General features: G+C 42.3%; 1 protein-coding gene across 15 annotated transcripts in view; it reads right to left on the minus strand.

Annotated features, from left to right (window-relative positions):
* Positions 1 to 280: 280 nt before the first annotated feature.
* LOC116062200 (ankyrin repeat and SAM domain-containing protein 1A-like) overlaps positions 281 to 27,871 on the minus strand; it is a 73,435-nt gene continuing 45,844 nt past the window's right edge. For 2 of the 15 annotated variants that reach the window (XM_036008475.1, XM_036008476.1), the window contains 13 exons: positions 25,867 to 25,923; positions 24,380 to 24,449; positions 20,524 to 20,639; positions 11,392 to 11,490; positions 10,431 to 10,577; positions 9,840 to 9,947; positions 9,509 to 9,679; positions 9,245 to 9,382; positions 8,691 to 8,762; positions 8,489 to 8,575; positions 7,857 to 7,994; positions 5,565 to 5,747; positions 2,768 to 3,302 (listed from right to left, as the gene is read on the minus strand). In XM_036008475.1, the coding sequence (XP_035864368.1) occupies positions 3,186 to 3,302; positions 5,565 to 5,747; positions 7,857 to 7,994; positions 8,489 to 8,575; positions 8,691 to 8,762; positions 9,245 to 9,382; positions 9,509 to 9,679; positions 9,840 to 9,947; positions 10,431 to 10,577; positions 11,392 to 11,490; positions 20,524 to 20,639; positions 24,380 to 24,449; positions 25,867 to 25,923 (1,503 nt within the window). In that variant the 3' untranslated portion in view covers positions 2,768 to 3,185. Of the gene's footprint in view, positions 1,831 to 2,118; positions 2,723 to 2,765; positions 3,303 to 3,906; positions 4,006 to 5,564; positions 5,748 to 7,856; positions 7,995 to 8,488; positions 8,576 to 8,690; positions 8,763 to 9,244; positions 9,383 to 9,508; positions 9,680 to 9,839; positions 9,948 to 10,430; positions 10,578 to 11,391; positions 11,491 to 20,523; positions 20,640 to 24,379; positions 24,450 to 25,866; positions 25,924 to 27,871 lie in introns of those variants that run through there. The other 13 variants (XM_036008473.1, XM_036008480.1, XM_036008474.1 and 10 more) reach the window with 11 other exon arrangements.

Here is a 27,871-nt window from a genome sequence, read left to right on the forward strand (position 1 = left end):
TTACCAAGGCATTGGCTCAGAGCAGTTGCTGTCCATCCTTCAGCAGAGAAAGGTTTCTGAAATGGACGTTGAGGGCGGGGACCAAACATTTCATCCAGACACATCCACTAACCCTCTGACAAATGGAGACAGTATTGAGCCGCGACTCCTGCAGCAGAACTTCATGTTGTCTATATCTGACAGAAAAAGTCTGCCAAAATTGGGAAAAAGAATGCTAAACGTTCCACAATAACATTAAACAACACCAGTGAATGGAGAAATAAAGGGTCAAGAGTCAGCATTTCTAATTGCGCCATTTATTAGTTTTACAATTATGAAAAATAATCTTAAAAAAGACTGGAAGCCCAAGATTATTTACAATCTTTTTTTTTTCGGAAGTGAGGTCCCTCTTCTGAGTAACTGTTTTCTCAGTCTTTTTTTATTTATTTTTTTAATCACAGGGTATTTATTCACGATATGTTTAACTTTATAAGACATAGTCCTTTTCTCTCTTTTGACAAACGTCAAAAATTACATACGTACATACATACATATACATATATATAGATATCTATAAAAGCAAAAATCATTCAAGTATCAAAATACAGACTGCTAGATTCATGTACAATATCATTCTCATCATTGTTGTCATTAGATTAGTCCCTAAATATCTCTCCTGATCCTTACCAATGTGCAAAAGCAGAACGGGACCAGGCTGATGGCCGAAGGTGCCGACACCAGCGAGCTGAAGACAGTGTACCATAGAGTTATCGTACTGGCCTGACAACGTACCACATATACAACAGTTAAATCAAAACAACCAGACTACCCATATACACATCGGCTGACCAAAGAGTACCATTAACAGTCAACATACTGGGAGTTAGCTAAGAGAAGCATGCTGTGTGCCTTATTGTTCTGTTCTGCAGCTTACATCTAAAGACATACCAGCCTGCATGGCAGGTTTGGTTAATAATCTTGTCTAGATTAATTGAACAAATGAGCAGGGAAAGAGAGAGAGCTGCAGTGAACCACACCTGATCCAGTTCCAGCATTAGGACACATCATTGTCCTTAAAACAATTAAAACGTACAGAAAAACTTTCAAATCAAATAAAAACCACCCCGTTATATTATTATTATTATTATTATTATTATTATTATTATTATTATTATTATAAAACAGTCTTTGTAGTGTCAGTTCCTCTGCCCTTTTGAGTTTGGTTAGAGTTCCTCCTGTGCAAGATTACATTGTTTATCACAGTTACACATGTATGTTGTGGATGACAAGCTGATGGTCATGTAGAGACGCTACAAATGTGTGGATACAGGACGAATAATCCAGGAATGAGTGTGTCCATACAGTGTGTATGTACCTTTGTACCATAACAGTAATGTTCCTCATCTCAGTCACTTCCCCTTAAACTACAGGTTCTGCATTGTGACGTCGTAGGTACATTTCCTCAAAGTGTAAACACCACTAACCCTCTATGAGGGAGGCCTGATCGGTGTTAGGAGGCAACGATTCATTTTTCAGGAAATGCATAAAGCACAACAAATATATCTGACTCTGGGGGAGGCATTACTTTACGATAGACAGGAAGCTAAATGGAGTGTGTGCATACGCGTGTGGCGCCATGAAGTCGATGAGGTCAGATGATCTGGTGGACCGTGTCGTGTTGAAAGCTTTACGTCTGTTTGTCTCCGGGCTTGTGTGTTACTGTGGTTAGGTTGATCCAACTGGTGATGTGATTCTGCTGCATACAAAGTGGGTCACTAAACATCCTACCCACCATGCAACAGGGCTCATTCCTGTCCTTTCTTACTGTCTGGGAGTGGCCACAGTGTTCAGCTATAGGGAAGGGACACACACACACACACACACACACACACACACACACACACACACACACACACACACACACACACACACACACACACACACACACACACACAGCAGTGAGGTTAAAATAAAGTCAAAATGACAGAACAAATGGACAAAAACAGCGTGATGGTGACGGATTACCCTCTCCTTATAATGATTAACTCTTTTCACCAGCAGCCGTGAAATATTAACATGGTAGTGATTGGCAAAAAAAAGGCAATGCTGACAGGATGAACATAGAAGGCATTTGTTTTGAAAAGAAGAAAAAAAAAGACAGGACAGAGGAAGATGCACTTACACACTTGGGTTTTGGAAAAAGTGCTTAGTTACAGTTAGTTCGCTCCAGAAGTAGCATCAGGTTTAAATCCTGGTGTTCTGATTGATTGACAGAGGAGGGCATGCCAGTCTTAAGACAGTTGGAACTGTCTATTTTCAAGAGCAGCAAGGGCCACTAACATGCGGGTCCATATGAGCCTCTATGCCCTATTCTGTTCCCCTTTTTTCCTCACTGAAAAATCCACCCCAAATGCTTACTTTATTATTAGCTCCAAAGGACCTTATCACAGTGCTAGGATCTTAGCCTCCTTTGGCTTTGAGCAGCCCGCTGACAGTGAGAAATATCCCCTCTGTAAGTCCTGTGTAACCTCCATAACACCACATCCCACCGAACAGAAACAGTCAAAGCCCAACTGAAGCATAGAAATAGAGGACCAGTTTGTTTTTCCTCAGGAAACATGTCCACCCAGGTACAGGATGTGTGCAGTGGGTCACTCTTGGTCGGGATAAATCACATTTTCTCAGCACTCGGAGGAGTCAGGAGTTGAAAGATCAGAGTGAAAAGCCTCAGAGTGGCCGTCGCCTAATAGAGCAGGAAAAGCACCTTGAAAAAAAGAGCTTATCACCAAGAGGCAACAGTGGGATGTTGACAGGGGGAGGGGGGGGGGGGGGAGAAAGGAAGCATTGTACACAGAAGATTCAGGAAGCATACAAGGAGAATAACCGTGAAGGAGACTACCAGCGACGGGAAGTGGGAGTGATACCAGCCAGAGGAGGGTTGATAAAGTGGAAGGGTTGCACTAATAATCAATAGAATAGTGTACAAGCGGTGGTGGTTTAGCACAAGCAAGGAGCAAAGCACTCGCAGACTGTGCTGTTGTCAGATGAGGACACAAGTGATGCCTGAATGGGGGGGAGGGGGGAGGGCAGGGGTCCAGCCCAGAGACGGAGAGGCAGAGTCACAGTGAAAGGCACACAGAAGGAGGGGAAGGAAGAGGGGTGAGACCAGGCCCAGAGGTCAGAAGTTGGAAAGAAGAGGGGTCCACTCAGAATATGGTGGTCTCGTACTTAGTGCTGATAGTGCGCTTGGATTCCTTGGGGTCAACGAGCCACGTGGCGCTGCCCTGGGACTGAGAATCCCCCTCCTGCTCCACAATGTCCCCCTGTAAACACAAGGAGACACCTTAAGTAATGAACTCATTTGAAATATAGGTTTGGTCAGAAACGGTCAGACTGAATCACAATCTCAAAGATCAATTCCAGTGACTATGTTTACATCTTCATTGCCATCAATCAAGAGAGAATCTTCCCACCGACAGCCACAATGTCTTGTGTTGACATTTACCCTAAACTTAAAAGCTTTTTGAGTCAGTCTATAACTTTTTTCTCTAAGTGTATTTTAAAGGACTTACTTCACTTCTACTTTTCTTAGGAGTGGATACTTTTATACAAGTGCCTCATCACATCAGTAAAGTAAACAGTACTTTTAGGACATTGTCGCCCATGCAGTGCCTCTCTGTGAATGTAAACATTGCTTGTAATACTGCTAAACTGTCAGTAGGGGGCGCCTGAGTCAAAAGTGATATTCAAAGCATTCATCAGTCCACATGTGGCTACATTTCTACAAACAGTAAAACAATAACAGCAATATAAATTCACAAGGAAAATAAATGGGAGACACACATGGAGGCTTATGGGGTTTTTAAGGCAGTGAGTGGAAAAAGGAGGAAGAGTGAGAGGATGGAGATGAGGATGCAAAGGCAGCACCTGGGCGGCAGGGCTGGCAGAGTGCAGCGGTAGGAAGCAGGGACTATGGGTGGTGCAGGTGTAACAGTAACAGCAACGACTGTCGAGAGGAGGAGAGTCCTGGGAGAGACAAACACCGCCAGGAGGAGAGAGAAGAGGAAGGCAGAGAGAGGGAGAGAGAGAAGAGGAAGAAGGAAAATAAGCACAAGTGGCACAGAGAGGAGGAGGGGTTGAGAGAGAATAAAAGGGAGAGAATTTGACATAGATTTGAGTAGCATGAGACAGGAGGCCCAGTATAACCACAGTCTGATCTGTTATAGCCAACCCAGATCGGACTGTGGTTATACTGGGCAGCTTATAGGTGTGGGTGTGTGTAACTGTGGGAGTGCGAGGCAAAAGGGCATTTGATTAAATAAAGGTTGAAAAAATAAAATGCAAATATTCATTAAGCTACAGCCGGAGAGATGTGCGACTGGTCCCTGAAGTGTAGTTATCTCATTTATATTCAGCACAAGGCTCACTTCATAATAGTTCAGTGCTAATGGCCAGACAAGCATCCGCACAGTGTTCATAATGATGTGAAAAGCTGCAGACAGATAAAAATGTTCTAAGACTTGTCTAATGTGTTTTCAGGGGTTGATTCGAAAAGGCTGGAATGATGTTTCTCTGAAAACACAATTATCAAGTGTCAGGATGACTCTGTAATGTATGATATGCTTCAGGATGAAAAGAGTTTCTGCCACACCTTAACCTACTTTAAAAGGTGCACGGAGAAGGGAAGAAAAAAACTAACAGCATTTGCAGTAATACAAAAGTTGTATTTTATACTTTAATACCGCAAGTGTTGCTGGAGTTCTGAACTCTTCCTGCTTCTGTTTAACTGTTCTGTTAACTATCGTTTTTTTTTTTTTTCTCAAATTACATAAATATGATATTTCATTTCACAGATAGAGGCAGACAAAATTGAGACAACTGCACCCCTCGCCTCTTCTCCCACGTTAGTACAATGTGTGCTACACAGAGCATGAAATCACTGCCAAATGAACAGGAAAAGTGCATTTCAATTCAGGAAAATACACTGCAGTAGCAGAACTTATACGCATGCCTCTATTAACCCACCTGTTGTCCTCGGGTCAAATTTGACCCGTTTTCAAAGTTTCTATATCAGAATTATGTTTGTTTTTTTCAACCAAATTGCACAAAAATGACACGAATGGTTCCATAGAAACACTCTTTGAGTATAATTAATGATCACTTAACTGCTTTCATTTAATTTGGGGTGTTTTATTCAATGTTATTGCATTTGAGAAAAAAATGAAATTGTCTCAAAACAGTATCCTGACTAAACTTGGTCATATACCAGTCTGAGATTCTCTCAACATATGTTACTCTGATACTATTAGTCAAAATAATTCATAATTTCAGCTTTCAGCATTCAAAAAATAGGTATACTTTCATATAAATGAGGTTTATTGGTCATGAATTCCAAACAATAAGTGTAACACTAATAAGTTAGTGGTGAATCCGGCAAGAACGTTGAAAAAATGGTCTAAAAAAAGGCTAAATTTTCAATTTTTTACCCGGGAAGACAACACAAGGGTTAAAATGTGGCCAATAAACTATTCCTACAATGTTAATATGGTGTCTTGTGCTACAAAAGGTTTTAATGTCCAACTTACCGACGACTTCCGTACGCTGCCTCGTGGTTTGGGTACAGGTCTGCTGGACTTGGTTTCAATGACCTCTGAACCGGGTCCCACTGGGAGGTTCTGGTGCTGTTTGGTCCTCTGGGCCTGCAGAGCCAGCTGATAGGCTACCTCAAACGCTTGGCCGAGCGTCAGTATAATCTCATAGGTCAGATTCTATACAGAAAGGGAGAAAGAGGGAGAGCAGGCAGCCCAATATTAAGTCAATATATATATATTTTAAGTCAATATAGAGAACAATGGCTATACTCCGTTTTTAGCGAGACAGCAAAATATATCAGAACACAGTTTCTTTCCCTAAAACTTCTTCAAAAAAAAAAAATTGCATAACAAGGAGAAGTGACAGTAATCTTGAGACTATTGTGCAGCAGCAAGCAGCTCCCCTCAGTACCTGAACTGGATCCATTCACTGTAGCTTAGTATTAAAGCTGCGCTCTATTGTTATACCCTGACTGCTGCCAAATATGAACAAGTAGCTCAGACTAAAGACAGAGGATTGAAGCTTCACACTACATGCCTTGGGAAGTTGAAAAAGCAATCGTGGTGGGAGCACAGAACACAAAGCTCAGAAATCATCTGCATATCTTCCGATGAAGAATCTGCCCTGAGACAAATACTGCCTTGCCTTCTGAGGCAGTGCTCAGCTCTGTATTTCCTCTTTGCGTGGCGAGGATGGTGCCTGGTGGAGGCTGATAGCAGCAGAATGATCAATACAGTTTTAAAATAACTCATCACATGACACAAATGCTGTGGCCTTTGATGGTTATCAAACTGCTTGAGCACTCGCTGCTGAGGGACAGCCCCCTTCTTTCAGCCCCGCAGAGGACATCCCAGAGCTCAGAGAACAGTACAGTAACCCAGAGGAAACGGAGCATTGTTAGGAGGAATTAAGTCTGGAATGAGCCTGGCTGCATTATGAGGCAGATTAGCAGGATAATCATCCAATCTCAGGGGGGGGATTGAGTAGGTAATGGAGGGCTAGTTATCACGGCCAGAGTAGCGCTGTTTCTAGAGGAGGCAATCAGCCCCGACTGAAGCGTGACACCTTGAGGAGATAGGGCAGTCTAGAGATAACGGTGTTGACGATGCAGGCTGTCACATCTCCTCAGTGTAAGTACGGGAGATGATGTTGGAGGAATTCAAATTTACCAGTGAGGAAAATTCTCAACACTGACTAGAAATCTCTCCTTTTAGCATGGTTTATGTTAAGCTAGTCTATATCCACGACGTTCCACTTCCGGGATTGCTCCGTTGCTGCAGAAAATTCGGCCATATGTCCTTCTTTTCCTTCTTTACGGATGTCCGTTACCGTACGCTTTCTTTGTGTTGGAATTTTAAACTCCGGTGGATTTATGAGGACTATGATTAACTGCTCCTCAGTTCTCTGCAGGGTAAATCCAGACAGCTAGCTAGACTATCTGTCCAATCTGAGTTTTCTGTTGCAACTTTTGAACGTACACATGTTCCACCAAAACAAGTTCCTTCCCGAGGCTATTTTGCAGAGGCGCCGTTGCTCCCATGACGATTGTGATTGGTTTAAAGAAATGCCATAAACCAGAGCACATTTCTTCCCCATCCCGGAATGCTTTGTGCACTAGCTAGACCCTCCTCTGCAGCGCTGTGGAGGAAGGTCTGGCAATGCGAGACTAATGTTAAGCTAACACAAATGCTTGTCATATCATGTCAGAATTAGTCTCGCATTGCCAGACCTATCTCCACAGCGCTGTGGAGTACGGTCTGGCTACACCATGTATACAATCTGGGGTAGGAGAAAAAAGCTCTGGGTTGTTTGTATTTCTTTAAACCAATCACAATCGTCCTGGGCGGTGCTAAGCTCCAGATGCAGAGACGCTGGCTTTGCAAAATGGTCTCAGAAAGGAACATGTTTAAGTGGAATATTTGCACTCCGCAAAAAAAAACACCACATACAATATTAAATGAAGTTAACTGTTCACACAATACAGTATCGTGAGCTATTTAAATTAGCTGGATACATAGTTAAACCTCATTTTCTCTCACCAGTGTATCGATGTGTGTATTTTGTCCTTAACAAATCCCCGCAAATCGGTCCCAAAATGTCCCAGTTAGATAGTAAATGCCGTAAACATATTCTTTGTAAATCTTTACAATCATGCCCCGAAAGAACCAAGCAGGCCTGCCTTGTTGGATGGTCGGCGGCGCGGGATGTTATGGCGACTATCCTGGAAATGTCATTGATCCAGACTATGTCAGAATTAGCTGACGGGACAGTGAGAGTATCCTTACCACGTCTACTGTGCTGAACACATGGCAGTAGTGGTGGCTGGTCTGCAGGTCCTTGGTGATGTAAGCAAATGTGCACAAGTCCTCTGGGTCCTGGGCTGCACACGAAATATTACGGATCTCATGCTCTGCGATGATGTTCTGCACCGAGAAGAATGGCAGCATAAGACTTAGATCATACAGACTATAAATAACACAATGCACAATGTCAACCTATGTCACACAGCACTTGTGATTACACTGTAAGTGATAATGCATTATGAAAAAATGTGACAAAGTAGTAGTAAAGAGGAGACATTGAGGCATAAATCGTATTTAAATTGCCATTGCAGGGAAGTGTAGCCATACACAGGAATACCGGGCTGAGCTTCCAAGGCAACCTTTCAATGTCTTTTTTTATAAATGTCAAATAAATGTCAATATGAGCAGACTTGCCCCCTGTCAAACATGAACAAATCTGACTTAATAAACTTGCAGGCATGACATTTACAATCACAGAAAAGAAGCAGTGTGATGTTAGACTGGAACATTCTCAAAATATTACGAAACAAAACCAGGGGACCGGGTTCAAGACCTTTGGGTCAAAATGGGAACTTTCACACCGAGCAGGGCAGTGTGTACATGCAGTAGCTAACCTTATTTGCTGCATCAATGAACTTCACACCCTTGTAGGTGATGGAGAGGACGATGGTAGGGACTTTTCTCATTTGTTCCGTCGACCTCTGGAGGAAATAAAGACAGACGGAAGGAACATTAAGGTGAATTACCATTCACCCATACTATATGTCTTGTATTTATGTCCAGTGTTTGTCCCATGAGATCGGAGAGGAAACGTACCCGCATTTTGGCACAGGCATCCTGCGTGGACTCGGTACCTCTTAGATCCTTAATAAGCATCGAACCGAGGTACTACAAGGGAATAGGATAAAGAGAAAGCGTTGGTTTAAATGTTCAATGAAAACGACATCATGTAGGAAGGAGAAAAGTGTAATCAGGCCTTCACACGCTGCTCAGCCCCTCTGCTAATTTTGTCCAGTGGCCACTGGCAGTATTGCAACGAGAAATCCCTCTGCGACCCAGAAAAGATTTTAAACATAGACCACCATTGTAAAAGAGACGTGTGTAAAACTGCTGCCAGGACACGTCCAACTGCAAACAAGGTGGGTTATTACCCACTATTGACTACTGTTACTTTTCTATTCTGAATTTATAATCCATGGACTTTTTATGTTTGAAAAACGTCCCCCAAGTCGAGGAAAGCGATTTAAAAACCGGTGCCATCACCACAATGTAAAGTCTGTGGGCCGAGCGGGAAGTCGCGGGCGGGGCCAGCAAGACAAACACTACTGCGCATAGTTAGTCTATAATACATCCATGGGTGTTATACGTACACTGGCTTCGTAGGCGCAGGATTCAAAGATAAGTTTCTCAGGTTGATGATGCCAGTTCTGGACCGGGGCGTAGGGTGCTGCCAGACTTGGAGGCCGCAGGGTCAGACGGGGCTCTCGATGCCGTTCTTCATACCGTTCCTGGAATAAATAAGTATTATGATAAGACTGACAGATACCCACTATAATCACTACATCACATAAAAAAACACACTGGAGGACATAATGTACTGCTGATATGAGAGATACAGGTAAACCTAAACGTACGTGTGGTCTGTGTCGTTCACTGTGATATCTTTGGGTTACGTCATAGTCAGTATCTTGGACTTTTTTCCTCCCTGGCTCTACTATTGGCAGCAGAGGGTCCATTGAGCGTCCTGTGTAGGACTCCATCTGACTGAAGGGGGACGAAGTCTGGGATCCAGGCAGGTCTTGGCACTGGAGAGACAGAGTCGGCCATGGTTAGTTGTCGTAACAGTGATTGTCCTTTATCTTTCAGAAAAAAAAAACATGCCTTCCAAGATGTGTGGACTGAAAACAAACCAAGCCTGAGAGGAAGAAAACCATTAAAACTTTTACTAATTAGAAAGTTCCTCACCCTGATCTGAGACAAACGAGGAGGCTTGACTGGAGGTTCCTCATAGGGCCTCTCCGCTAAGGAAGCAATGATGCGTTTCCTGTGCCCAAGTAGGGAGATCTTTAGCACCTGGAGGACAAAGAACATTATCTGGTGAACATGTGGAGCAGCATTTGAGGAAACAGAGGTGCTGGAAAGTTGGAGGCCTACCAAGAAACTTCAGACTGCTACTTAACTTGAACAACCTTAAACCTTAAATGAGAACCTAAATGTCTTGTTTCAGAACAACTCTCATTAAAGCATCTTTGCCCCTTTTTTTTGTTTCCTTTACATAACCGCACCATATTGATAGGCGGCACACTTAACTGTCACTACCATAAATATGACTGTTTACTGTTTTTTTTCCTGATCTTTGGAAACTTATTCCCCAATATTCAACACCAATGTCCTGTGTATTTTCCTTCAGAGTTTGAGTTCCCTGCCTCCCAAAACTGAAGCTAAAGAGTAACCTGTCAAACTTGTCCATTTATCCTGGATTTTCTTTAACGCTCTGCTAAAACTAATTTCACCCTCCGATACTCCTCATAGTGCGTGTACGTCACTGTGACTCACATTGACAATCTCCAGTTCCCACAGGTTTTTGACACAGTCCAGAGTGCGGTAGCCGCTGGTCAGGAAGTTGTGCAAGTACTCGTGCAGGCCCAGATTCTCCAGCCAAGAGGAGAGGGAGCTGCTTCCGTCACAGCCTAGCGCTTTCACCTGAAGGAGAAGAGTTCATCATTCACTGATGCTTGGAGGGCTTCGGTACAACATCTGGGCATATATGCTGCCTTTGTAACCAATTTTCCTGCCTGTCTTTTTAATAGGAAGTTGCCACAATAACACCATACATGTATATTTGTACATGACTCGATGGAGGTAGCAGGCTATAGGTTAGATCTACACTACTGCGGTGGTGAAAGAAGTAGTCAGATATTTTACTTAAAGTACCAATACAACAATGTGGAAAAAACTCCACTACAAGTAATAGTCCTGCATTCAAAATCACACTTTAGTAAAAGTACAAAAGGTATTATCAGCTACATAAAGGTACTTTAAGTATCAAAAGTAAAAGTACTCATTCTGCAGAAACTGATGTGTTCTTATATATTAAACTATTAAATTGGTAATATTGATGCATCAATGTGTAAGTAGCATTTTATTGTTGTGGCTAGCCGAGGTGGAGATAGTTTCTAAATATACAGATAGATCTACTTTAGATACAGTTTGGTAGTTTATTCCTGTTGTTCTCAATCTAGGGGTCAGGCCCACCCAAAGGGTCACAAGATAAAACTGAGGGGCGTGAGATGACAAACGTTCTGCAGCACACATTTGTATTCATTCTTTGGACTTTTCTCTCATCTTCTCTCTCTGTGGTGACATATTGGATATTCTCAGTTCTCAAAGTAAAAAAACAACAACAAAAAAAAACTGTTAAATAAAACCTTCTGAAAAGTTTAGAGGGGAAATAACTTTTCGGTGAAGACACTGAATGCTGAGATAAGCATTGAAGTAATAATCAATGATTTGTCACCTTGGGTAACGAACGTGCTGCATGCAGGATCTTCTTTCTGTGGCTTGGGTCTGTGATCCCAATCTCTCTCAAGTCCTGGTCCTCCATTACATTGGTCCCCTGTAGAAGAAAATACAAAAGAATGATATGAGCCTTAATCACTAGCAGTGAATAAGTAAATACTGTGTGGTACATGCAAGAGAACACAATGAATTTTAGACAAAACATATTGCAACGTGTGTAAAAAATGTAAAAAGTCATATGAATAAATGCTCATATACACTACATTCAAATCATGAAAATCTAAAACACTGTTTGGTTCCGAGGTTACATCTAGTTTAGACGAATTCTCCACGAGAAGAGCCCATGCTGCAGGGTAAGTATTGATCACAAGTAATGATACCATTGCAGAAAAAAGGTCAATTACTCCTGAGTGAGATCTTCAAACTCCACCCTGGGACCCAACATACTGACTGTACTAAGGGGGCCACATCAATAACCCCTTAAATGAGATGTAAGTGTACGGGGGAGGGGACTGATAGTGTGTGTGTGTGTGTGTGTGTGTGTGTGTGTGTGTGTGTGTGTGTGTGTGTGTGTGTGTGTGTGTGTGAATGATGGTCAAACCCATCTTTGGTTACTGTATCACCTTTGGGACTGTGTGGCAGATAACGGATAACGGAGAAAGCAGCGATAAATCAATGTCAGAACTGCAGTGGTCAGCAATAAGAGATGGAGGGGTAGAATGCTAGAGCATTGATAGGTGACTGGAACTGATGGATGCAGGAAAAAATAAATCAAAACACCCTGACGTGTAACAGGAAAGCCTATTTCTACGACTGCACGTCATTAGCACTGTCCTGTTGGCTGATCTAATGCCCCGACAGACAAAATACAAAGCATTACCACTCAGATGACCAGTAGGAAGTCAGTAAGAGTCCATCTTGTTGACTATGTTACTTTTAAAGAAGGGGTCAGCAACTTCTCATGTGTTAAAGTACCATGGTGCTCCATGAGAGCTGCTGCCTCAGGGGCTAACTGTGACGGCTCAGGGCACATGTGGCTGACTCTTCAATATGAACCTCAAGTTAATCACACGCACACGCACACGCATGCACACACACAGAGGATAGAAGCTGTCTGTAGGTCAAACCTGACAGCCTGCTTTTCATGCAGACGCTGTGAATGCAAACAAGGGGTGGAAAGGGTGAGAAGTGGGGAGGAGCGAGTCTGTCAGTGAGGGTAAGAACTGCAGAGTAATCTGTGTAATGCTCTTTGTAGAATTACAATGTTAATTGCAATTTTGCTGAGTATCCATTGATCTACAGTCCTATACTGATACAACATTCATAGTGTATGAGTATGTAGTATGCAGTTTGTTAAAGAGTTTGCATCAGCCTGTCTGTGGGAATTTTGAGAAAGAAAGACAGAAGGAAAAAAAAAAACAGACAGACAGGAAATTACAGAGACAGACAAACAGAAAGAAAAACAGAAAGCACAGAAAGACAAGCAAAAACAAAGACGGACAGACAAACAAATAGAGACAGAAAGAAAGAGACAGAAACCGACATACAGCGAGACAAACAGACAGAAAGTAAGAAAGACAGAAACAGACAGACACAAAGGAAGACAGAAAGAAAGAAAGAGGAAAGAAAACATACAGATAGAAAGAAAGAAAGAAGGAAAAGATAAAAACAAAATGAGTGCATGAACTCTCACAGAAAGTCATGTGGGTCAGATATATGGTGAAACGCGGCCCTAGTTAAAGCTCATATTGAGCACAAGACATTGTGACGCATCTTTTGTTATTTTAATTCCTCGCACTAAACTGACGACTTAAAGCCCATTTTCTCTGAGCAGCAACACAACGATCGCTACCTCTCCAGCTGGGGATTGAAACTATTTGGGGAGCTGGATGGATAATAGCGCTTTCACAGTGCATGGATCATTGCATTACTGTTCCACTGGAGAATAACTGATAAATGGCTCTGTGGGGGAAACACAGCTCTAACCGACTGAATCTACAGTCTTTGCTCCCATTCCCCGGTTTGTATTCTGCACTTCTTACTGTTAAATAGATGTGTTTTAATGCAGCTATGTTGTCTCTTATGTGAGCGCCTGCTTTATGTCTTGTTGCACACAAAGCTTTCTCTTCATTAAACTTTATAGACATTTAAGATGCGGTTTATGGTATCCATCCATCCATGAGGTAAGCGCAGGAGAGAAGATTTTCATAATAGATATTTTTCACTGCAGATATTATGGCTTGTCAGAATGTTTGCTGTGAAAAAGCCAATAATGTTTTCTGAACAAAAACATCCGCAATGAAAAAAGCCTATTGGGCCATATGGGTTTGGTAAAGAACATTAGTGCTGAAATGATTAGTCCATTCATTAATCAACTAGTCGATTCACAAACAATCAATCACTATTTTAATAATGGATTTACAGTTTAATGCTTTTGTCAAGCGAAAAAAATGCTAACTATTTGCTAACTGCCAGCATTTTCTCTGTTTTGTGTCTTTGTATATTACATATCTTTTGGTTTTGAGACATCACCTTGAGCTCAGGGAAATTGTGGTATTAACCTGAACTTGAACCTGTGGTAATAACCTGAAAGTAACCTGAAGTAAAATCTATTGAATGCAAGGACTTTAAATCTGAACCCTCATGTGGGGAAAGACACTTGAAAGGGATCATGTTGTCTTTGAAAGGTAGCAGAGTTGATGAGACTCCCATCTCCTGCAACATAAATAATACATTCGCCTGTGCTTTTATCTTGATAAGCCATTCATCCCCCACACAAAGACTTTGAAAACACAAACAGCGTGACTTGAGAGATGTGGCGGTGACAACTCTGTGGGAAAAATTCTGACTAATGTGGTTCCAATTTTTCCTTACCACAGGCTCAGCAGGTCTAAACGTGATTAGTTGTAAGAAAGCTGACATCAACACAACTTGGGTGAAAAGATTAAATCTAGAGTAATGTAAGCTGGGAGGTTTTGTATCTGTGCGTAAGGCCCATCCATCTCTGGTTTTCCCTTTCCTCTCATTAAAATGCTGCTCTTTCCTCTGCCTTTCCTGAGAACAGCCACGGCGGTCCCTGTGGTTTAAAAGCGCTCTGAATTCAGGCCAGGGACTGGAGGGCACGGATCACTCATTCTGACTCTCTACAGGACGGCTGACCAACAGCACTAAAAGTCATAGTTTGTCGTCCTTAACTGGCTGTCATAAGACCACACAGGCCTGTGAAAAAAGGCTAAGGGAAAATTGTGACAGATGTGCAAGGATAAAAAAAAAAAAAAAAGGTTTAAAAATTAACCATGTATTCCATCCAATTCCTGCCTAAATGTTTTTCAAACGAGCAAATGGGCAACAATTCATCACCACCATTACCCCAGCAGCAAAATCAATTAATCCATTCCCAATCCTTGACGTTCTAATGCATGAAGCCATTACTGAATTTCCAATTTGTCTGCAGGCTTTGGTGGCATTGACTCTTTCCAACATAACCGCTTTGCATCTATTTTATGGCAGAAAATAACAATAAAGGAGAGAAAAAAAGGCAGGAGACACAATTGAATTGAGATTACACAGATGCAGCACAGAAGTATACTCCAATGGTCAGTCCATACCAGACCTTTGTAATCACTTCACAAATTGTTAACTCTTTAAATTTCTGAGTGTTTTTTATGTAAGTGAGATATATGTGTGTATGTGTGTTTGTTGTTATGTTTGTCTAAGCTACTGGATGCCTAAAATTTCCCTCGGGATGAATAAAGTATCTATCTATCTCTATCTAAACAGATGTGTCTTCTGATGTTTCTCTCACCTTCGTGCAACTTTTAGATTAAAACCAAGCTCTTTCTTTAGAAGTTATTGCTTCTAGTACACACTGAGTCACACTGGCACGAAAAGTAAAGAACATCTGTGCTTATCTGGCTGGCTCTATGACAAAGTAATGTCCCAGCAGAAATGCATAGGTGATGGAGTTGCCTCGAATACAAACTAACTTGGAGCTCTGTTTGCTGATCGTGTCACAGCTGACGACACAGTCACCAACTGTGCTTAGAAGAAAAGAGAAAAAGGAGCTGATTCGTTTCAACAAGCGTTACATGTCAGTACCAGCGAGAGTTGGAGAACAGCATGGCCGCACAGAGCTTGTTTCATCCGTGAATTTGCTCCACGAGTCGATAAAAAGCATCTAATTGGTTTCAGAAGAGGCTCAAACACAATACAATCACTGCTTTATTGATCCACTTCTGGAGCGAGCCTGCAGGATAGACAGAGATCACAGCAGTCTGACTGGCAGAGTAAACACGGTTTAATTAGTGATCTCCCCGCACAGCGGACATGGTTTTTCAATGACGTTAATACTCACGGAAGGATTAAAAGAAGCTTACAGATCATTTTAGGCAGGCTGGCGCAGTGCGTTTCTATATTTTACACAATTTATTTATGTATGCATTTGCATTTCTGTATGTATATCCTAATTCCTTTATTACATTTATTTAATATTGAACATTTTGGGGGTACATAAAACAAGTCTGGTACAACTAATACAATTAGACAAAAACACCGTGGTAACTGTGCCAACAAAAAAAACCTGTTCCTGTTCCATCCACTCTAATGCACATTTAACACAATTAGAAAAGTTTAGCAAAGACAAGGTGACTCAGAGGCTGATTCTCATTTCCAAATGAGAAGAACAATTTGTGATTCTTAAAAAAGGCCAAGAGAAGGACATGCTGTTTAAAGGCTTCAGCGTTTTTTCCCAAATCCTCTAGTGATTTCAGGAAGCCAGGTGGTCTGTAAGCTGTGTTTAAAGATAGTAAAATTGCCAGCTCTCCGCTTTGGAAAAAAAAGTACTGCTTAGTACGTGCTTAGGACGGTGCGAGTGTGAAAGACTAAAAGACAGTGGGAAGATTAAACCGAAGTAGTAACTTCAGAGGCTTCAGCACAGAACAATGGGTGTTGATGACACCGGGTGAGTAGGAGAGAGGCAGAGAAATGGGGGAAGGTTCTACTCTCAGGTTATGTGAAGTAGATTATTCGTGCAAGTATCAATGTATACCGAAATAAGTCAGACCCATCTGGGTCGTACAGCTATTGGATAAATCCGATGCATGAAACATTCACATCTATTCTGGTATTCATCTTGTGAAGTTTCTACATTTGTAATGATGATAGCAGTAAAACAGTGTTGCTTAGTAAGACAAAAATCTGCTATCTGGAGACCAAGAAGTCCTAATTTACAATATTTACAAGTCTAATTAACACAGCGTAATTAACAAAAAACAAACAATTAACAGTGACCTTCATTTGGAAAGACAAAAACATGAACCACAGTGTTGTCAGTGGCAGAATTTATCTCCAAACAAGGAAAAGGCAATGGAAGTGCAGATGAACTATATTTAACTTCATCACTATTGGAATCATATTAGGCTGCAGGAAGTTTAGCGCAGTCACAATGTGACCGAATCAAGGCGTAACATACGGAGTGCTGACTGCTGAGGTTACAAATGTGGCTTTGGTTGACATTGTGCTACAAAAGGTAACCCATTGAAGTGAAGTCATAAAACACTTAAAGGTGCTCTAAGCGATGTTGGGTGACGTCACTTCTTGTTGACGTTCGAAGTATTGTCAAACAAAACGGAGGCCAGCTCGCCCCTCCCTCCTCCTCATCCTGTCCCCTCCCTTCCGCGCACTAACCCCCCAAACCCGACCCCCAACTCCTTCTTGTCGGTTATTGGCTGGAACACCGTTATGTTTCGTGGTGCAGGTTGGCCCAGTTTGTTTTTGTTGCCGTTTGTGGAACCTGGACTGTCTACAGAGACCGCGTTTTTTTTTTTTTACAGTTTGTTCAGGGGACAGGCAGCTCGCTAATAGTGAGGAGATATTTGCTGTATGTGACAAAACATGTTGTAGCCTAAAAAACACGTGGCATCGCTTAGAGCACCTTTAAATACAAATGTTTGCAAAGCAACACAAGATGTGTCAAGAGTCTGGCCTTCAGGAGCACTGGTCATAAAGAACATGAAGGAAGATAACTTTACTGTCAATGTGCACAGGGCAGTGTTGTAGTACTCAATACCGGTCTTGGTCCCAAGACCACTTTTCGAAGGTCTCGGTCTTGTCATCGACCACATTTTTTCTCGGTCTCGGATGAAGAGGACTCGGGATTTTATTTCAAGACCGGTCAAGACTAGCCTAGCTCCGCCCTCCTACTTACATCCGCTCAATTTTCATTTCCCTTCAGTACTCCGTCTGGGTTTGCGGTATATTCTTAGGTTTTCTCCGGTCAAATATTTGTAGGTCCAATCAGCGAACAGAGGGAGTGGCTGAGAACGATGACGAAGCGAAGCCATTCGGTCCGTTGTGGCAGCAACGCTGGCCACCAGAAGTTAAAGCCCGAGCAAGAAAAATCTTTGCGGAGTTGTGTTGGTGGCCAAGATGTTGTGGCCCTCCTCCCCACGGGGTTCGGGAAAAGTTTGATTTTCCAGCTCGCTCCGTTAGTGGTGAAGGAGTTGGCTAGGCTAACGTTGGCGATGCTAATGCTAAATATAAGCCGATAGTTGTTGTCGGTCTCCCCTCTTGTTGCACATGCGCATGGCATACGTCATGACCAAACGTTAGCGATTGGTTATGGCAGATCCAGAGTGGCTCTGGGCAGATCCAATAGTTTTAAACTTCAACAGAGTACCCACCTTCAAGGAAGTTAACACTCAATGGAGACAGGCCAGACTCTCTGTACAAATGAAATGTACGAGAGTCTGGTAGGACCAGGCTAGGTCAAGACCACAATTTCAGGGATATCACTAATCTGCCTGTGTATCGTCTGATTTATGGGTTAACATCATTACTGTGATTGGATGTAAAACGTCCTGCTTCAAATGCAACCAATAACTTGACTCATTTCTAGTTTGGAATGTGTTACTGTTAACCCCCGTTCCCCGGCCCCTTTAGCACGCACTCCCAAAGTGAATGTTGGTGACAGGAGAAGAAGCTCTGGCTGTCTGGGAGATGTCAGCCAAATCGTCAGTAATAACATTTTATGTATTACATTTTATTTATTATATTTTTAAGAGTTTATTTGCAAAGCAACATCTAAAAGAAAACACACAGCAGTGTGTACATTTTGCAATGTAACGCTAACCGACACAGCTGGGACCACCTACATTTTTTTATCTGCACTTAATAAGGAAGCATAAAGGAAAGTAAGCTGCTAAGTGTAAGTGACGCTAGCGAAGCTAGCTAGCTAAAGTTATCAATCTGCCTCTGTACCAAAACTCTTCCGAAATCTCTTCACCCCTCACCCAAAATGATTTAGGGAATATTAGCTACACATATTAGCTAGTTGTGTGTTGTATGTTTCAGTTGTTTGGTCTGGTCTTGGTCTTGTCTCGGTCTCAACCCCTCAAAGTCTCGGTCTCGATACACTCTGGTCTTGGTGATGACTTGGTCTCGGTTTAGGTGGTCTTGACTACAACACTGGGACAGGGAATTGAATTAAGCATGCCCCTTCCTATTTACACATGCATCCCTTCACATTTTGTATGCATGTCTTTAGAAGGGTCACAGTTCAGAGACAAAAAGCAGTCCAACTTCTTATTGAGTATAGAGTTGAATACTGGGATTTCTGTGTTTTGTGCAGTATTTCTACCTTTAGGTCTGTAACAGAAATAGAGCTACATTGGCTACATCTTATCTTTTTTTTAAATCTTTTTTTAAGAGTTTCTTTGGTGTTGTATGATGATTTAAAATCGTTCATTTTGTGCAGATGATCAAGGAATGGGATTGAATGCTCAATTTTAAAATGTTTAAGTTAGTTAACCTTGTCTCAAAAGCCTGAAAAGAAGGCAAGATGGACTATTTCATTAGTATTTATGTACTTTGATCTCTTCAGTATTATATAGTAAATGTTTTTGTCAGTGATTTATGATTTTTCTTAGACAAAGGAAATTGTTCAAGTTGGTTTTCCTTAGTTTGTTTTGGATGGTTTATCACCTGTATGGATTTGTGGTGTCTTGTAAGCCCACGTGGGGTGTGCATAGAATAAGTTCAATAAGACAACAATAAAAACTTCATTCATTCTAACATACAATTGTACATGTGAATGTTAAGACTTGTCGTCTGCTTGTACGTTTTCTGACCAAATCATTGATCAGTAAAATCAAATCACACGTGTGGTGTTTGGATGGGATGAAACCGAGCAAACACATGTATGATGTATGACAGACCTGATGGAGGAAGAAAGAGTTTTCATCATGACACACAAGACGGCTGTCTCATTTCCAACATGCCCGGTGGCTCAGCCTACCAGCTGGGTCCCTCACTCTCTCCTCCATCAGTCCTCATTACCGACCCAAGCAACAGAGCCAACTCATAGTGGCGTCGCACACCGTGGGCTGTCCAAACTTGTCAGCTTGGCAGAAGCATCCCCTTGCTCACTGAGACGCTCCTCCATTCTGGCCAAGCACCAGCTTCTCATGCAGCCAGCACACTGACTGGAAGTGAGAGGCCACGACAGCGGGCCTCCTGAGATGAAGACAGACTGTCTGAGAGCCGGAGAGTGCAGCATAAACCTGACTCAACACGCAACTGGGCATATATTGATACCTAAGTTCCCGTGAATTAAATATCTGACAGCACAGACCAAATTGCATATTGGTCTGGTTAATGGACGTGTAAATCTAGCAAACATCGATGAATGCGCTGCCTGAGAGCCGAGCCTCAGGAAAGGTTCAGTCACTGAATCAAGTAGAGAATATTGTACATTTTTATAAAGCTTGTGATGTCATGTGAGATACTGAATCATGTGCTGAATCCACCCAGAATAAACAGTCCCTGTAATGAAATATTGTAGCTGCTGAAAAACAAGTCAGACTCATGATAGAGCGGGAGGGGTCGTTACAGGATTTCAGCTAATTGAACTTCAGACGAAGCTAATGGGATCATCTCACAGCTAATGGAGGGTGGCTTCAATTGGATTAATGCACAAAGACACACATTGGAGTTAAGGAGGAGGAAGCGGTGAAAGACAAGAGAAAAAAAAGATCATAAAAAGTGAGGAGAGACATGAAGAAAGTAAGTGGATACAACAGTCAAGAGCATTAAGTTCAATTTGGAAAGAATATAAAAGAAGTGAGCAACTCACCATGTAGTGCAGGTCGTCGAATCCATTGAGGAGTAGTTTGCTCTCGTACTGCGGCAGCCCCACGTGCTCCAGCCAGTCTCCCACGGGCTGGTCCAGCAGCCGGCCGGCAGCACCTGCTGACAGGGGAAAGCGCTTCAGGAGGGAGAAACCTTTCAGCCGGTAGCAGCGGCACTCTGAGGATGAGACGTGGCATTGCCACATCATTCTCGGCCAGCAGAGCCGAGCGCACCAGCAACAGGAAGGCGGGGGAGACAGTGTTCTCTGCGGACTGGGCGTCAGCTCCCGCAGGGCAGCGGGGGCCGAACCACAGTCACCCAAGATGGCTTAAAGTACCCCTGATCTCAGGGGGTGAACGGGATATGAGCTGGTGGACTACCAGCTAATAGAAACAGAATTCCTTGCTGTGACAGTCAGCCAGGAAACGTGCCAAAAACACATTTACAATCAACAAGTCACTGCCTCACTTCACTGTTGCAAAAGTTCATATCCAACTTTGGGAAAAAAAAGTCAAAATGTCCCATATCAGGAGGTATTTTCTGTCCAAACATAAACGCTTGCAGCTGATTTCATTCAGCTCCAGTTTTGTATTGGAGAGAAACTCAGAGGTAAAGTGCTGATGTGTTTCAGCGCCATCGCTAAGTTCTTTGGAAACTTGTAGTCAAGAAGTAGGAGACCGTTAATTACCAAAACAGGCTCTCCTCTGATTCACAGACTCAACCTGCTCGGCGTATAATCCACCACGCACTGTCCAGTCAGGAATCTACCTGAGAACACAGAGTGTTCACATGGAAAGCGGCATGTCGGACAGACAGATGCGACGCGACTGTTATGAGCTGAGATTGATTGAGAAAAAAAACTACAGTGACAGCTGTCAGCAGCCTGAGCCGAGAGGAGCCTGACCTGTATGAGGACACATGACTGCCTCTTAGCCTCTACATCTTACTGGTACGAATTGACTCACTTTCAAAGCACAAAACACATATTACCTACGGTGAGATTTCAGTTAATACACACTTAAATTACCTTTAATTCTTAACTTGATAACTGCATCTTAACCACAGTTAAAAGTTAACAGAGTAAATAATTTTTCCGCTATTAGGAAAGAGTTACATATCAGCTAAATTAATTTTACTTTCTGCAGGACAACACACAAAGAAAGCTGACAACTTGCAAGAACAAACTTATGATATCAAAACCTAAGATAAAATGAATGTGTAAAATGCACATTTTGAAGCTTATTTCCCCCCTTGTCAGTGCTCTTATCATCTATTCAAGCTGGTGCAAAACAAATGCTGTTTCAGAGGCGATTCCAATGTCATAAATCCCATTTTGGTCACTCCAGAAGATTGGAAATGTGTCAAGGGAAAAAAGAAAAGAAAATCCAGTCAAGGATCCAATCAGCAACTTCAAAGAGCACTTAAGTAATAGCCGGCCCCCAGAATGAACTCCTCTGCAGACAAGAGAGTGCTAACAAGAGTGCTCTTCTCAGTCTGGCACAGTGTGTGAGATGCGGCCAAGTCCACTTCTACAAAAACAAAAAACGCTCTGTAGTCCACTCTGGGCTGAGGAGCGGACCACCTAGTCCTACACACGCCAAGGTGGCGTCCTTCTATTGTCCTGGCTGTTCACAATTCTGCTGCCTGCAATTCATCTCTCCTCCCTTACTCTCTCTCTCTCTCTCTCTCTCTCTCTCTCCCCTCATTGCATATGCTTCCCCACCACCACCACTCCCTCCCTCCCTCCTTCGCTTTCTCTCAAACACTGCGGTGGCTGCTCCATGTCAGTGCGAGCTACCGCTTCAGCTACCCCCCCCACCCCTCATTACTTGCAGTAGCTCTTGTATATCAGTCTGTTTCTTTTCTCACACTCGTAAGGTGTCTTTTACCCACGTCCGTCGTCTCTTTCACTCTGATGTAGAAGTAAATCAGAAAAGAGCCAAAAAGTAAAAGAGATTGCAGGCACAGAGCCAATCAGCTAGAGACATCACTGCTCTCCAGTCAACATTGAGAGGAGGCAAACACAAGGCTGAATCAGCCCGGGGGGGGGGGGGGGGGCATCAAACAGAGAGCCTCTTCTACAGCGAGTCCCTCGATGGCCTCCTGACAGCAGCTTCATTGAGATAGAGCTGTGGACATGGCGGCTCTAAGATTGAGCCTCACATATACAGACAAGTGGATTCAGACTAGAGCTGCACAATATATCAGGTTTTTTAATTTTTTTAATCATCATCACGATATCAACTGGCGCAATAACCATATAGTGAAAGACTGCGACATATCGCGAAAGACACTCAGAGATTTTTTGTGTTAGTTGAAAGAAAATATCAGTCGAAAAATAGCACTTTTAAATGTAACTGCCATTTTTTTTAGTGATGCTGTTTATATTCAATTCAATGTTCAACTTGTTCAGTGATAGAATGTTGGAAATGATTTCCTTTCATTTGTTTAAAATTCAACAAGCAATCTGTCGTATTTTAGCGCAATACTGAAAGCAGCAGAAATGCAGAACTGAGTACACTTTAAATATCTGTTTATTAATCTCAAGTAATATCGTTAAAGCGATATTCAACAACTTTATCGCATATTTTCCTCATATCGTGCAGCCCTAACACAGACATGTTCAGACCAGACAGATACAGCGAGTGATGTGGTGCTAACTACTTCACTGCAATGGTCTCAGCTTTCCTCATGTCTACAAACCCCCCCCCCCCCACACTCCTGTTTGTATGCAGGGCATACAAACAGGAGGGCTAAAATAAGAAGACAGACAACTTTGTGCAAATCCACTGTATTGCTTCAATATATTAAAATGTGGCTGAGGCAACGCGGGAACTGGAGTTGAATGATGAATAATGTGAAAGCTGAAGGGAAGGAGTCAATTGTTCAGGTTTACGGCTACAGTCCCCCGGGCACCATCCATCAACCCTGGCGACAGGCTTTTGAAAAGCCTAAAGAATAACCGGAGAGCAGGTACAGAATCCTTAACACAAAGACATACTTTACAGAGTGAAAAGCTACATCTAATAAAGTGTCTCTCAGGCACTTTGGTCTTAAATATTTTTTTTTTTAAAGAACAGTGCTCAAAAGCAAGCTGGTTTGTGTCACACACGAGAGCGACCACTGCCTTGAAACAAGAACAAGCTAAATGAATCCAGTGGGTCTCCTTTCTATCCTCTGTACCTCTGTTCACCGCAGGACGACAGAAGCTATTCAAAAGCGTTTTCTTACCTTTCTCTGCAGCTGCTAATGTCGATTCCTCTCCGCATCTGTTCTATTAAAACAGACCAGCTGTCTACCCGCATTATACTTTTGCACCCAATTTTCTGTTGCTTATTGAATCGCAGTTTGTTTTCGGATGCCTCCTTCACTGACCGTGTGTCCCAGGCACCTGATTTCCCTTGGGGGCACTGATACAGATCAAATAACTAGGAGGGTGATCAGGAAGCAAATCCAAGCAGGTATGGTGTATAGTACAATAAGAAATAACCATTGTCAAAGAAGTTCCTGTGACAGTAAACCCGTGTGCATCGCATACTTAGGTTTTGAAAAGAAAAGCAGGCAAAAATACATTTTAAGTCTGCCCACTGAAATCTGTGCTTACTGCCAAATATAGGGTCATATAGGGTTTTAACATTCAAACCTGGAGGGCTCACTGTAAGATTCACAAGAGATTAATAAAGGTGACATTTATTACAGAGGTGAGTGAAAACAGTTTAAAGAAATCAGCACTAAAAGCTAAAGAAAAACGACCCAAGTTCACTCTTTTACCCTCAAACTTTCATCGGTGATACATTTTTTTAAATATAAAACAGCATAGAGAAAACAGCATAAAAAAGGCAATGATGATCGTACTCTACCTGGTGTAGCATATTGCTGATCCCTGGAAAAATCGATGCCGGCACCAATCAGTGTCATGATCTTCTCGATCTGAGGACAGGAACAGAAGAGGCAGATAAGAAGATGGAAGAGCCCTTGTTTAGTTTAGCCTCCACCACTCACCAGCAAAAATACAGAGAAATGCACCCATGCTTTAAACACTAAACCACCAAACGTTACGGTCACCCTGCAAAAGCAAATGACGGTGTTAAGGGTACCATTAGCGAGAGAGAAGTCCGTCACAGTGGTTTTATGGAGGAATAAATAACAATTTTAAAGGGCACCTTAAGCAACTGCGCCATGGCTGATTGCCTTTATATCTCAGCATTACAGTCGTGTCTATTGGCTGCATGCAGCCAAAACAACACTGATCTATGACAATCTGATGTCATCAATGTGATCCCAAAGCAAAAGTTTTATGGCAATCAAGCTAAGAGAAAATGTGTGCGAGTCTAGAAAAATTATACAGAAACAATATCAAGTGATTCATGCTTTTCGTCTATTTATCAAGCTCTTGGAGAAAACACTTAAACCTATCTGTGTCATAATGTTTGCTCCATTAACACACAATCACCATCAATCAGTTGTTTCAAAGCAACTGAATCAAAAGCACAGAAGGAGTTAAATACACAGAGAGCCTGAGAAGAAAGAGCAATAACTAAAACTGAAAAGATTCCCAGATTCCCATGTTTTCTTGCAATAATTCCATGCATTTCTACAGAATGCATGTGAACATTACTGGGGTGTTTTCACTGATATTCTCGTGCCATACACAAGTAGAGCATTTCCTTAAAATGCATTCATAAGGGCACTGAAGCAGCAGAGGGCCATTGAGCTGCAATATTACACCTGTCACGGCACAGAAACATGGCTCCCCCTTTCAACCAATCCACAGTATGCGTGGACATTGGGAGACTGACAGGTCTCCCTTCACACCTGTCAGGTGCTGTCAGTCAAACTCTTTTTTTAGAAAATTGAGTGAATACCTATCTTTATTCTGTTTTTTGTTGTTAAAATATTTCATCTGAGGCAATTGTCCAGACTGCTGCTCTAAAAGCCCGAGACAGGTTATATGGCCCCATTAGTATAATTATATAATGGCAATTAAGTGCCATCAGGAGATGAAAGTCTACATTTGTTAGGTTCTCATCATCAATCAGTACGTGGATGTTTAGTAGTGAAATGGTTTCTAATTGGAAGAGAAATGTCAGAGACAGAAATCTAACTTTGAAGAATGATGCATCTACTTCAATGTGCTGCTGTCAGACAGGATAGTTAATAGTAAATCAGAGCTTTTAGACGTGCTTAGAAGAGGAAATGAATAATCACTGAGATTATATCATGCCAAAAGGGTTCACGAAACCTGAAAAAGGATTCCATCTACCTCTACAAAGAATGCCCCAGAAGAGGACAGAGCCAAACCCCCAAAAGGACCAGGAGATATTTATATGAAGGATGGACGTCTTACGCTGTCAAAGGAATTAGATCTTCGCTGTTTTGTGGCGGGAGAAGTCGTCCGTTTCTGCTAAGAGAAAACTCAGGGTTTTGTTTTGCCTTTCGTCCAGGCGCCTTCCTACACTGTGCCAACTATTCTCTGGCAAGGGGATTTTAATCATCCCCTTTTATACAAAGACCCCATACACAGTTGGTAGAGAAAATATTAAACTGAACACACTTTCAAATGGAAAACTGTACAACAATGTGTTTGTAATGATTAAATCATTGAAGAATCAGTGGGGGAATCCATCAGCCATCGCTGCAGTACAAGATATCACTCTTTTGCACTACCTTCTCTGTTATTTTCATATTTAACATTAATCCTCAGCACCTCAGAGCAAAAACACCTTTTTTCTAAGGAAAGGAGAAAAGGAGGGAGAGAGAGATTTTACTTCTCCATACTGTTGATAAGAATACAGCATATTGACCAGATGGTAAATTAGTCACACAAGCTTGACAAATACCATTCATCTATCAGCACCACATGCTCCCTACATCAGTCATTAAACAGGAATGTTGATGGTGAACTGGCAGCACCTCTCCTACCTGAGCAAAGAACCAGATGAGTCAGCTAATATAAGGGGCCACTGTTCGGAAGAGTGTGTCTCTAGATGCGTCAGCGCTTTTATCGTGCTTAACCAAACAAAACATTCTCCACAACAAACCTTTGAGGAGTATTAGCATAAATGTTAGCATTTATATATAGCAGATGCAGATAATCACATGTAAAGTAAGCACATGAAATATTCTTGTATGATGTACGTAGTTCCTGGGTTGTTCCATAGCCAGGCTTTGATACTTTCACCGTTATGAAATCGGGTAGATGTATGATTAACAGCTGGACGACAGTTGTTGCGTTAGCAGTTACGGAGCAACATTATCATTCATTTGGAGTCGAGTTTGTGTCCACCTGATGAATGTATATCCAATATTCACCCTCCTTTTAGCTCTGTTTTCGGTCTCCAACTCCTGAGGGAAATGTCTGGCTCTTTAGCTGCTAAATGCTCAACTATGTTAATCAGCTAGCCGCTAACTGTGTCTGTCTGCCAGTTGGTGCTGAGCAGGTGCAGCACGTTTATGTCGCTCCCATAATAACCTAAATTATTAGGCCTCAGCAGTACAAAGCCAATTAGAAAGCTGCTGATAAACACTGGTATTAATCAGGGGTCTAATATGTAAAGTCACACGCACACTCACACACTCACACTCACACACACAGAGCTGCTGTAGCTCCTGTGTTAATGAGGAAGGGGGGCAGTGCTCTCGTCTCATAAAGTGGCCGAGGTCTGTACTGAAGGGAGGATAATGCTCCTGTCAGTGGCATCACTTCTCAGCAACGAGCAGTAAGGGGGGCAATAAGGAGCTGTAATCTCGCTCTGACATGCAATTCAACTGCCAAGGTTATTTCTTTAACTCGCTGGGGTGAAGAAATGCCTTTGCACTTTTAAAAACTGAAGCAGAGGTTGTAATATTTTGTCCCCCTCTTTGCTGCATCTGCAACGACCTCAGAGTTCCTTTTCTGAATGCCTCTAGCTTCAGTGTTTAAAAAATAAGGGTTGACTGGTTGCATTTTAAACACTCCCACCGCAGGTAAGGTCAGCATACCAATTTTGTTTCTCCATTTAAAACACAATTCAAGTATGGATGCAAGAACAAAAACACACACAGCTGCATCCAGTCCTGGTGTATCAGCTTCACTTGTCCACTATAATGGAACAGGGAATACTAGCTGCGCCAACGAGACATAGAAGCAGCTGCCGTGAAAGGCAGGTGTGATATAGTGTTGGAGCTGGGTAAATATATCCTTATAAGAGGAGCACGGCCCAGTTATTTCCTCAAGGTAAAACCCATCCACAACAAGAAAAATTCCCAGGATTGAGGAGAGGAGAGGGGGAGGAATGTGTTTTTGTGCTGCGGGATCAAATCAATACAGAAACTACAATGAGGGTCAGAAGTCAGCGGCGAGGTGGAGGTCG

The sequence above is a fragment of the Sander lucioperca genome, chromosome 12 (genome assembly GCF_008315115.2).
Source record: "Sander lucioperca isolate FBNREF2018 chromosome 12, SLUC_FBN_1.2, whole genome shotgun sequence".
NCBI classification, from domain to species: Eukaryota; Metazoa; Chordata; class Actinopteri; order Perciformes; family Percidae; genus Sander; species Sander lucioperca.